The sequence below is a fragment of the Myotis davidii genome, unplaced genomic scaffold (assembly GCF_000327345.1).
Source record: "Myotis davidii unplaced genomic scaffold, ASM32734v1 scaffold1494, whole genome shotgun sequence".
Taxonomy (NCBI): domain Eukaryota; kingdom Metazoa; phylum Chordata; class Mammalia; order Chiroptera; family Vespertilionidae; genus Myotis; species Myotis davidii.
In genome coordinates this window covers 2,207,373-2,219,414 of record NW_006286246.1, presented here as the reverse complement: position 1 = coordinate 2,219,414, position 12,042 = coordinate 2,207,373, and the positions used below count along the sequence as shown (strand labels likewise).

The 12,042-nt window shown below is 46.9% G+C and overlaps 2 protein-coding genes across 2 annotated transcripts in view; both read left to right on the top strand.

Annotated features, from left to right (window-relative positions):
* The window catches only part of TMEM242 (transmembrane protein 242), a 23,553-nt gene that overhangs the window by 10,224 nt on the left and 1,287 nt on the right, over positions 1-12,042 (top strand). The gene's annotated exons all lie outside the window — the stretch shown is intronic.
* LOC102752057 (L-lactate dehydrogenase A-like 6B) lies at positions 3,212-6,011 on the top strand. Its single transcript, XM_015560016.1, has 2 exons — positions 3,212-4,649; positions 4,699-6,011. Exons 1-2 carry the CDS (start codon positions 4,526-4,528, stop codon positions 5,616-5,618), a joined length of 1,044 nt encoding a protein of 347 aa, XP_015415502.1. The 5' UTR covers positions 3,212-4,525; the 3' UTR covers positions 5,619-6,011.

Below are 12,042 nucleotides of genomic sequence, written 5' to 3'. Positions count from 1 at the left end.
CTGAGCTTTGTGTTGCTCATCCCCACCCGGAGCGCCCTCCTCCCCTGCTGCCGGCTGTTCTTCGCCTCCCGAGACAGGCTCGCGGCAGGTTAATCTTTAACCTTTACAACATGGAGTTAATCCGGTTTGGCATTTGGGACTTCATAAAGGTATCTTCAGTTTCTACCTCAAATTGAAAGTAACAAAGATATTCTTCATGTCAGTTGTTCTAGATCAGGGGTCCTCAAACTGTGGCCCGCCGAAAACATTCATCCGGCCCGCCGGGTGTTTTTGCCGCCGCTGCCTGTCCTGCTTAGCAGCCGACTCGTCCCGGGCCCGCAGTGCGCATGTGTGGAATGTCTGAGGGACAGTGAACTGGCCCCCCGTTTAAAAAGTTTGAGGACCTCTGTTCTAGATGAATAAAGCTGTTGTTACTGAGGACTACAGTACTACTTCTATTACTCAATCCACTGGCAGAAAGTAAATGGGGTAATAGAATACCTATGCAGTTAAACCCTATAGGTAAAGTTTCTCACTTTTTAGTTACGATTTGGGATGTTTACACACATACTGATGAATTTTAATTTTTCATGTTTTGTGACACATTAAAATACTTCCTTTTCCTCCTTTTTTATGATTAATACAAGGGGCTCTTTTGCACTGCATCAAACATTTATGTGTGCGATGATACCTTTAAAGAAGAAAAACGAGATTTGGGAAATTATTAGAGCTTGCCTATTCATGTTATACTATTTGAATACCATAAACAGGACATCCACCCCAGTGGTGCTTTTTGATTTGACAGTTTACTTTCATTCTGTTTGTAGCCCTGCTTTTGTCCTTTCCCAGCATTCTCAGTACGGCTACCAAGGAAAATAGTTTCAAGTACTGGGATTAGTAAAGATCCCTACGTAGTATCTATGAGCAATAGGATTACAGCCCTTAATTTGTTTGAAAACTACAATTTACATTTTATGACTTTCAAATCACAAAGAATTTTACAATAATTGTTTACATAATGCCCTACTTACATGCCGGTGAGTTTATAGGCTATTTTAGATCAGCTTGTAATATTAATTAACACTGCTCTCAGTACTTTTTTTTTTTTGCAAATTGAGTTTTGTGCATAGATTTTTTTTTTAAGTTTTCCTAAACAAAACATTTTAAATAACTTTAAAGGTTAAAAATATTCTGTCGTTGCACTTACTTGTTCCTAGCACTGTAGACATTTTTTTCTCTTAATCTCCTAATTTTTTGTATGTTCAAACTTGGTAAAGGTAGGTGTCGGCTTTGAGAATAGTTAAGAAATCTTTAGCTCATCAATAGCTTCATTCGAAATTTACGCCTCAACCTTGCTAAGTAACCCCAGACACCTGCATGTTTAACCTACTCCTTTCTTCAGTGCCTTTCCATCTCTCACCATTTCATCTCTGGCCTCACGTCACTAAGTTTTGTAGTTATTCACTTATTCTTCCCTACCACAGTGTTACTGCGCGCCTCTGCATGGACCAAGCTCTGTTCTAGAGGACAGATATGCTGGTACATAAAAGGTGGTCCCTTTTGGATTACACTTAATTGTGTGTGATAAATCCTATCATGGAGAGAGGTACAAAGTGCTTTGGTGGTACAGAATCTTATTTATTTGGTACAGGATTTTAAAGAGTCAATTCTGCTTGGACATTGTAGAAGAGCTAGGAGAAGATGGAGTATAGATAATCTGCAAATTAGGATAGTTCGACTTTATGGCAATGCTAAAGTGATAATGCATTCAGTAGAAATGGTACTTCAAATTTTGAATTTTTATCCTTTTCCTGGGCTATGGCTATACAGTACAATACTCTCTTGTGATGCTGAACAGTGGCAGTGAGATGACTTTGCCCAGCTGGAACTAATGTATGTGTTCCAGCACGTTTTTGGTGGGCTATTGTCCACTTATATTTTCAACATATATTTATCAGGACATAACCCCATCGTAAGTCGAGGAGTATCTGTATTTGAACGGGACTCCTCGATAGAAAAAGAGCAGGGGAGATGGGGGTGTCAAGGTGGAAGGAGTAGAATGACTTAGTTGTAGTCATTCTTGGTCCAGAGACTTGGGAGTCATCTTTATTTCCGGCTTCATTCCTCCTAACTGGTGTAACCAAAAGTACTGTGGTTTAGTCCTCCCATCAGCTGGAATATTGTGCTGCATTTTGAATAGATCCTTTGAGTTAGGTTTTCCATTCAAAAGGAATAATGAGTCACCTAACACGGAAGGTCATTAGGGTAGGGAGCTTGCCTGGTTATATTTGGCTTCCCCCGACTTTGAGTAGACCTAAATCTGCTGTGGAGGTCATGTCCATTTCTTCATCTTCCGTAGTTCTTTCCTTCTTATCTCAAGACTTACTGTACATAAAAAACTGCTTTGTTTGAGGGATTTTTTATCTTGGAGAGCGTTACATTCTCTCAACATTGATTTAGTTATGGTTAAGGGGGAAAACTGAAGAGGCACCTCTCATAGAGATTGTATTTCCAAAGAGGTTCACATTCGACAAAGAAAATTACTACAGAAAGAAGCCATCTAGCTAAGAGTCTTTATGTCCTTGAATTTCATCCTCAAGAACACTTATCTTAGAAAAGACTTGACTGGTCAAAGGAACATTATAGGAGGAAGGTGGGAACAGGCATTAGGTTAAAACATTTCAAGTTATAACTGGAATAAAAGCAACAATAGCTATCAAAAGTTGGTCTTTTAAAAGGATCACTCTAAAATACTGGCCACCATTAAGTAAAGATCAGTTGAAAATTTTCCAGTTTTTAACTTGAGAAATGGTTGCTATAAATCTAACCACAGTGTGGAGAGAAAGCATATATGTGGTGCTCTTACCATTTCTTGTGCCACAGCTTATTGTGACGGTGCCATTAGAACAGGCTCTCTGGTCCCTGCTCAGGTGCCAGGAGGTCACACTAGAAGAGGTTTGCAGGAACTCTGCTAATTGCCACGCTGTTCCCACCCCTCACCAGCTTCTTTGCTTATTTTTCCTCTCTTCTTGGACTACATTTCAGTGGCAGGAAGAATGAATATAAAATACTCATTTTGCCAAGATTTGGTATTCTAAAACAAAAAATTTTTTCTGACCGAGAGGGAGCTGGCTGCATGTACCAAGAGCACCTTGCTCTCTCCTTACTAACTGGGGAGAAAATACCATTTTTATTTGGACTTTGGTCGTTTATTGGGTTTATTAGGATTTATATTTCATCAGATGTAAAGTTTTTATGGCCTGAGAAACTTGAAAGGAAGTTCATGAGAATAACCAGAGAAATGCAGTGGAAGGTAAGGCAGGCCGATGCCCTGTTGTCCTAGCGGATATAGTGGACCCTTGAACAACGCAGGTGTGAACTAGGGGGTCAACTGAGGAAAACCCACATAGCGGGCACTGTTCAAACCGTTGTTCAAGGGTCAGCCACATTTTATTTTACTGCTTTAATCAATGATCTTTGTGCATGGGTTAAAATTTGCCACTTTGAGGACATTTAAGGTATATTTTCATTCTAGTAGAGGCTATACCTTTGTACCTGAGAAATAGTTGTTAATCAGGACCCTCCATCACAAACTGTCCTGTGGCATGAAAAGGAGTAAGAGCCTCTCCCTGTGAGTTTTAGTTTTGGACCAGCTCATGGTGGTCCCCTTGCCCTGGTTCCCTGTGACTTCCCCACGGCTGGGGATCACGGTCGTGACTGGCATGAAGACGATGGAAACCTTTCCAGAAGGTTCTCAAACTGATGTGACTTGGAAAAGGATCCCCACTTGTGCGTATGCAAGGAAATGGTGCGGGGGACAGACATTGCACAGGCCCTTCCTCTTCCAGCACTTCACAGTCCAGAAAATTCAACCTTGTTTTCATCTGTACTTCAGGAAAGCATTTGTACTTGGCATGCATACTGAAAATACAAAATCTGAGTTGGCCAATTAGACACATTAAATATTGAAGAGAACTGGCGTTTGTAAAACTTGAATTCAAGGAGAAGTATTTTATAGAAATCATTGTGAGGTCTTACAAGCTAGGGCCTGCCTTGTGTAGCCGCAGTAGCCAGCTTGAGGAGGCGTCAACTATCCACAGCCTCGCGCAGACACAGGACCACGCCGAGGGGTGTCTAACGGCCACAGCCTCCGCAGGCGCAGTAGCACACCCAGGGAGTGTCTAATGGCCACGGCCTCACGCAGGCGCAGTACCGTCTCGAGGGGGTGTCTAACGGCCACAGCCTCCGCAGGCGCAGTAGCACGCCCGGGGGGTGTCTACCGGCCACAGCCTCCGCAGGCGCAGTAGCACGCCCGGGGGGTGTCTACCGGCCACAGCCTCCGCAGGCGCAGTAGCACGCCCGGGGGGTGTCTACCGGCCACAGCCTCCGCAGGCGCAGTAGCACGCCCAGGGGGTGTCTAACGGCCACAGCCTCCCCAGGCGCAGGAGCAGGCCGAGGAGGTGGCCAGGATCACAAGCGCCCATCCTTCAGGCCTCAAACCTTGCCTGCCGCATTCCTCCATTCTCTCCCCTCACCTTGTGAGTGAATGGCCATGGGCTGGGCTGTGGGCGTCTGCTGGGCCAGCCGGAGAGTGGGCGCTGCGAGAGCGCGTTTCCTGAGTGCGGGGATGGCGCCGGGTCCCCGCCAGCCTGCTGGCGTCCCACTCGGGGGTCCTTGCTCTGTTACCCCCGTGTCTAGGATGGCGACTGTCCAGGGGAGGATCCGGGTCGGTTGGCATGGCCTGCACCATCAGCATCCTGATACGAGGCCTGAGTGATGAGCTCGCCCTGGTGGATGTGAACGAAGGCAGGCTGAAGGGCGAGACGATGGACCTCCAACACGGCAGTCTTTTCGTGAAAATGCCCAAAATCGTTTCCAGAAAAGATTACCAAGTCACGGCCAACTCCAACCTGGTGATCATCACGGCGGGTGTGCGCCAGAAAAAGGGAGAGACGCGCCTTGACCTCGTCCAGCGCAACCTGGCCATCTTCAAGCTGATGATTTCTGACATCATGACGCACAGTCCGAACTGCAAGATGATCATCGTTTCCAACCCGGTGGATATCTTAACTTACGTCACCTGGAAGCTGAGCGGAATTCCCCAGAACCGCGTGATCGGAAGCGGCTGCAATTTGGACACCGCCCGTTTCCGGTATCTGATCGGCCAGAAGCTCGGCATCCACGCCGGAAGCTGCCAGGGGTGGGTGCTGGGCGAGCACGGGGACTCGTGCGTCCCGGTGTGGAGTAGCGTCAGCGTCGCGGGCGTCCCGCTGAGGGACCTGAACGCGCAGCTAGGGACCGACCAGGACCCCGAGCGCTGGAAAGATATCCACAAGGAGGTGGTCTCCAGCGCCTATGAGATCATCAGAATGAAAGGCTACACCTCCTGGGCCATCGGCCTTTCCGTGGCTGACCTGGCGGAAAGTCTTCTGCGGGACCTTCGGAGAGTGCATCCGGTGTCCACCATAGTGAAGGGTCTCTACGGCATCCGCGAGGAGGTGGCCCTCAGTGTCCCCTGTGTCCTGGGCGCGGACGGGATCACAGGCCTGGTCCAGGTGAAGCTGACCCCCGAGGAGGAGGCCCGCCTGAAGAAGAGCGCGGAGACGCTGTGGGGGATCCTGCGGGCCCTCGAGGTGTGAGCCTCCAGGGAAACACCTGCTGAGGGTGCCAGGAAGCGACTGTCCCTACGGCTGTCACTTAGAGGCCCACACTGACTGCCCTGTTTATTTAGCCCCCAGCTCTGTTGTTTAACTTCCAGGTTTTGAGTTTTTTAACAGTTCCTAAGTGAATGCATCAAAGGTTTTTGTTTGTTTTTTCTGCCACTAATACACCAATACTTAACTTGAATTTATATGTAGTTGCCATTTGGTCCAAAAGAATGTGGGGTGTAAGTGTTTATTGTGTTGTAGAAATTTATTATTTTCATTAAGCACATGTTAATTCTTTCATTCTCACTAGCTTATGTACTATTTTCACTTACTATTTTTAAAATTATAGCTTTCTCTGCAGTGAAAAATAAATGTACAGAAGTACTTTTTGTAATGGAGCCATCTGCTGCCCTCATTCTCCTGTGACAGCCTATCCGTAGGGCCTTTCAAAGGGCGTCATGAAATGGTCCTGCATATTCGCGCGTGCGCGTGCGTGCGTGCGTGCGCAAGTGCTGTGCACTCTCATGTCAGTGAAGTAGGATCATGAGGTTAAACTACGAAAATAATAGTGATGGGGTTGATAGCTGTTATGAAGTGTTTAATGCAGTAAAATATAAAGCTTTTAAGAAGAGGCTTGACAGTCAGAGGTGGTACAATTAGTCATTTATTTGGCAGAGAAACATTCTAAAATTTTGCAGCTACTAAAAATAAAGCCTGACAAATCATTTCAGAATTGCCTCTGAGAACCTGACCTGTTAGCACCTTAAATCAAGGAGCATGTTATAAATTGTTCTTATTGGGCTGAGTCTTCGCAGCAGCATGGCCCTGGCCCTAACACTCTCCAGGGTCGTCCCTGTTGCTCAGTGTCCTCACATTAACGGAAAGTTTTTGCTTTTGAATTGTGCCCTGTTGTCAATCACTGTCATAAAAATTGGCCATTTCAGTGAGTACTTCAGGGGTTGTATTTTTCAAAAAGTCACACTTTTCATTTTTATTCCTAAATCAATAGACTTTACTACAGATTTTAGACTTTATGCATGTGATACATGAGCATTTAGGAGAAAGTAAAGGGGCTTGTCTGACCTTTACCTAAATGATAGTACTGTAACTTACAAAATAAGAAGTTGAGATTTTTTGTATTCATGTTAGCTTTCCTAATACAATTGGATATTAAATAAATAATATGGTATATCTTAGGACCCATATGGATATCAGCAGGCCTAATCAAAAGTGAAGAGTACCAGGATCTGCTTTCTAAACTAAACCAGTTCTCCTTAGTTGAATTTAATCATGTAGATATAGGACAGTGATCTGCCCCCAAGATGACTCTACCATCCGAGTTCCCTTACTATTTCATTGACAACATCTAGAAGTGTTCTGATTCTCTAGGAAGCAGTTCTATATAATAAAAGCCTAATATGCTAAGAGTCCCGTTGGCCATTCAACCAATCAAAGCATAATATGCTAATGATGTGGTAAGGCTGCTCAACCACTCACTATGACGTGCACTGACCACCATGGGGCAGACGCTCTGACTGGTAAGTTAGCTTGCTGCTGGAGTCTGGCCAATTGGGACTGAGCGAGACGGGCTGGACACGCCCTAGAGCCCTCCCGAGGCCCCTCCCCAGCTGGCCAACCTCCCACATCCCTTCCCAGCTCCGATTGTGCACCGGTGGGGTCCCTTGGTCTGTCCTGCGCCCTCTCACAATCTGGGACCCCTCGGGGGATGTCAAAGAGCCAGTTTTGGCCCGATCTTGCAGGCTAGGCCGAGGGACCTCACTGGTGCACGAATTCGTGCACCGGGCCTCTAGTATCATATAATGGGACTGATTGATGTACTGAGCACCCTGAAGGTGAGTAGGGTGTGGGTTCGTTTGTTCCAGATAACTTCTTTAAGCTTAACTGCACAGTTTCTCCCCTCCTTGGTCCAGGCCTTGTTCCAGCCACATTTCAGCTAATGTTAATGTTCTATTGAACAGCATCAGAGCACGTCTCGTATCTATTTTATAATTCTCTTCATCATTAATGTCAGGATATGTTGAGTTATGCTGCACTAAAAAACAATCTCCAAGTGTGCAGCTTAAAAGTTTATTTCTGTCTCGTATAAAATCCACTGTTGGTTTACCTGACTCTAAGGGAAGCTGGCCTCCATAAGCTGGCTTAGTATCTCAGATTGCCTTGACTTCCATGCTTGCTACGGAAAGGGAAGAAAGGCCTGGAGAATCAAACACCTGTAGTTAAATGCTTCATCCCGCAAGTGACATTTCATTTCTACTGCATTTCATTTGCCAGAACTGGTCAAATGGTCACCTAACTTCAAAAACGGGTAGAGAAGTCTAACTGCTCTGTATCCATGAGTGAATGAGTACAGGCTCTTGGTGAACATGGGTAATAATCTGCATGCAATCCTATATAAAACGGTCACCATGGGTAGTCGTTTTTAGTGAAGCTCATAGTAGAGGCTATAGAGGTACTGTGTCTTCCCAGGTCACAGAACCAGAGTGACTGTTAAGAGCGAGCTCTGGACATCAGTCAGGCAGTTGTACTTGTAAACCATGTCACCATGCCCGGGTGACCTCTCTGGTCCCTGGTTGCTCCGTGTAAACTGACAGTCCTCATTTCTGCCACATAGAATTGTGAAGGCTACATAATCGCCTGATTCTTGGTACAGTGCCTGCCTCGTAGGTGATCCCAGATGGCCGACATTATTATTCCTGTTAAGGTAACATTTATAGTCCTATTCTGTTTTAGTTTATGAAGAGGCTGAATTTCCAAGGTCTTCAAAATTACCACTGGTGCTGTAATTATTGACATGTCCAAAGGCTTTGATCCTAGAAAGCTTTCATCATTCTAACCCCAGCACTGAGGCCGACCTGCAGATAAGCTGGTCAATGGCAAAGGCACTTGACAACTTGGAGCTTTTAATCCCAGCAACTACCTATTTATTAGAATCAATGATGTAAGGATTTATGAAATTAACTATATCAGGGACATATCCTGAAGCTTTTTGTTGTTGTTGACATATTCCAGATGTTCACCATTTCCCCCACTTTTCCCACCTCCACCCAGCCCCGCCGCCTTCCCCTGGCCTTCACCGCTCTGTTGTCTGTCCATGGGCTTGCATGTATGTTCCTTGGCTCCTTTAGTTTCTTTTATCCAGTTCCCCATCCCTCTGGCCTCTGTCAGACTGTTCCCTGTTCCTATGGCTCTGTTTCTCTTTTGTTCATCAGTTAATTTGTTCATTAGATTCCACAGATAAGTAATATCATATGGTATTTATCTTTCTCCGACTGGCTTATTTGTATCCTGAAGCTCTTAAGTAATTTCTCAGCATACCACATATTAGACTGAAAGTTTTCACATTGGTTTTCCCCACTAGGACATGCATGGTAAATATACAGCACAGCCCATGTTCACTCCTGGCCCTTCCAGAAGCAACTGAAATGTGAAGGAGAGTGGCATTATTAGAGATGTAGTCTTGAATCTGTTCTAATGTCTAAAAAGTCTATTGGATCCAGTCTTCAGAACGTCCGGATTAGTGACAAATTACCCGTTGCCATGACACTCCATTTGAGAACTGCTGCCTTGGACACTGTACTTTCTGATAATGTTAGAACCCAGCACAAACCCTGGGACCTAAGAGAGCAGTTCCCGGAGCAGCAGGCTCAGTGCCTAGGGCAGGGGTGGGCAAACTTTTTGACTCGAGGGCCACAATGGGTTCTTAAACTGGACCGGAGGGCCGGAACAAAAGCATGGATGGAGTGTTTGTGTGAACTAATATGCGGGCCATAGTTTGCCCACGGCTGGCCTAGGGAGTGCCATCTCTGGAGAGCACCTGGATTGTGCAGTGCGCTGCTGCGTGCTCAGAAGGGGAGCCCTCTGGGCCAGAGCCACAGAAAACTCTCCCTGCTCAGAGGGAGCAGATCCCAGAGTTTGGAGTGAAACTGAGTTGCTGGATGGAGACACTAGTTCCCAGCATGCCCCATCTTCACCAAGCTTTTGGGGTATAGAATAGGGATGGTTCTATGGCAATGCTGTGATTGTGATCATGGAATTCAGTACATTAATAACCAAGTTTGTCAAAATGTACCCAAGCCCTCAATCTTTTCCAGCACACTTTAAAGCAGCAGTGTTCTGTTGGGCTGTGATAAGAGTATCACTGGTAAGACCTACACCTCTGAAGCGCATATCAGAAATGGATCTACGTGGAAAAACTGGAGGTTTCCATTTACTGTGCATGCAGTATAAATAGTATAAGCCTTAAAACCTTCTATGAAGTCCCATTGTTTAAAGCAACTTGAGGCCCTGTTTGTAATGAAATCTGGACTCTGGGTTTCCATTTCCGCCGCTGCAACCTTAAAGGAGAGAGCTGAATGGTGTTCTTATCCCACTTGCCTCCTCCCTTATCTCGCTCTGAAGCCAGTCCCTAGTGGGCTGTTTCTGAGATATGGTTCCTTCTAGTGGCTCAGTTACTCAGGACCCTGGGTACACGTGAATAATGCAATACTGGAGAAAAGAGAGGAAAGAACAAAATCGGGCCACAAGGAGAAAATGGGAACAGACCATGCTGAGGTAGGGCAGCCACCCCTTCCTCTCCGACCCGGACCCGGATGCATTGCCCAGCATCCCCCTTCTCAGCAACGGGCCATGTCCCAGATCGCCGGGAGGGCGGAGCGGCGGGTGGTTCTGTCCGTGAGCCGGGAAGGCGGGCGGCGGGTGGCTCTGTCTGTGGGCTCCTGCCTGACTCTCCACTTGAAAACCCTCACATTAGGCTGAGTGGTAACAATGTGCAACCAGAAAAGTGAAGGGAAAGAACCAGGCAGCACATGGCAGACCAGAGAGCTGCCCGCTTCCACCTGAGAGAGGCCGCGCACAGCTCCTCAGCGGGGCATGTGGTGTCTTGGACAGCGCCGTTCTCTGTGGGCCCCTGGACATGGAGCACCCATCCCTCCAAGGTGAAAGTAGCGATCCCCTGCCATGTGACAACCAGAAACACCCCGCACTGTCGGGCCCTCCCCAGGGATGCAGTCCTGCCCCTAACAACCTCTCCTGAGGGTTCATCACAGCACAAGTGAGAGTTGCATGTAAGAGGGGGTGCGACGACACTGACACTGTAGACACTATAATGGACTACTGTAGTGGACATGGCCTTATGTATCTTCTAGTGTCAATGCTTAAACCAAAATGACATATAACTATAAAATAATATCTTCATAAACATGCCATAATATTTATATCCATACGAGCTTTGTTCTTGGAACATAGCACGTGTATTTTGATGAAGCTGTAATGGCAGTAGCTAATTATATTGAGCACGTACCAAGTGTTCGGTGCTGGGCTTCCCGTGTATATCATCTTACTCCTCACCACCCTGGAGCAGGCAGTCACCTCCATTCCACACACCTGGAGACGACTGCTCAGCTGAAGCAGCTTTCCCAGGCATGGGGCCTGGGTTTGCACAGAGAGGCCTGTTGGAGCCTGTGCTGCTCACAGCAGTGCCCAGGCATCCACAGGTCCCACACAAGACACACCCCCTGAATTTGGAAGCCAAGTAAGGATCCGGTTCAAAGGGAAATAAGTAAGTATCACCATACAAAGAAATTAGCTGACTTTCAGGATGTCAGCGAAATGAGTGCAGCTGCTGAGCCCCGGGCGCCTCACACACCCATGGGGAGATCTGCAGCCTTGGGCCGTACGGGGTGTGGCTGATGAGAAACGGCGGAGTTTCGCAGCCGTGCTTCTGAAATATCCCCATAGCGGGACGTGCAGATACAAAAGAATGAACCAAAGAGCGTGTAGCTAGTACTCTATAATGTGAAACCTTCCAGCTCCCATAAATGAGTGTCTCCCTCCCCACCCCGCCCCCGCCCCTGAGGGTGGTGGGCCCTGTAGGTGGAACCAGGTGCTCCAGGTTGACCCTGGAATTAAGATCTTCCACTTCCCTGCTCTGGCTCCCGGATTCCAAATCAACCTCCCCTGGTGAAACCGCCTGGATTTTCCAACACTGTCTGGCACATAGAAACATCCAGATTACCTGCCATTCACTGACCCGTTCTTTTATTAACTCCCTACTGAGTTCCTTCTCTCCACTCCCTCTGGCTCTAAAATTCTTTTCACTTGGACCGACCTGAGTGTTGTCATGGATTCAGGTGGACAACTCAGCTGCTCTTTACCTGTGAAAGCCAGCAATGCACCCCTTCCTCCAGGAGGTCACTGTCAGGCAGGGGACAGTGCGAGCCTGCTGCTTTCCCGAGCCAGAGTGGAGTTTTATGGTATTAAAGCCCCAAAAGGGTTATACTTAGGAGGAAAGGGGTGTACCTCATTGTCTTCCAAGGAGCTGGATGGTTTCTTACCTGTTATTGGTCTTCATCGGCCTTGAGCAGTGAAGTATCCTCCCGCCTCAGCCGGCCTCTCT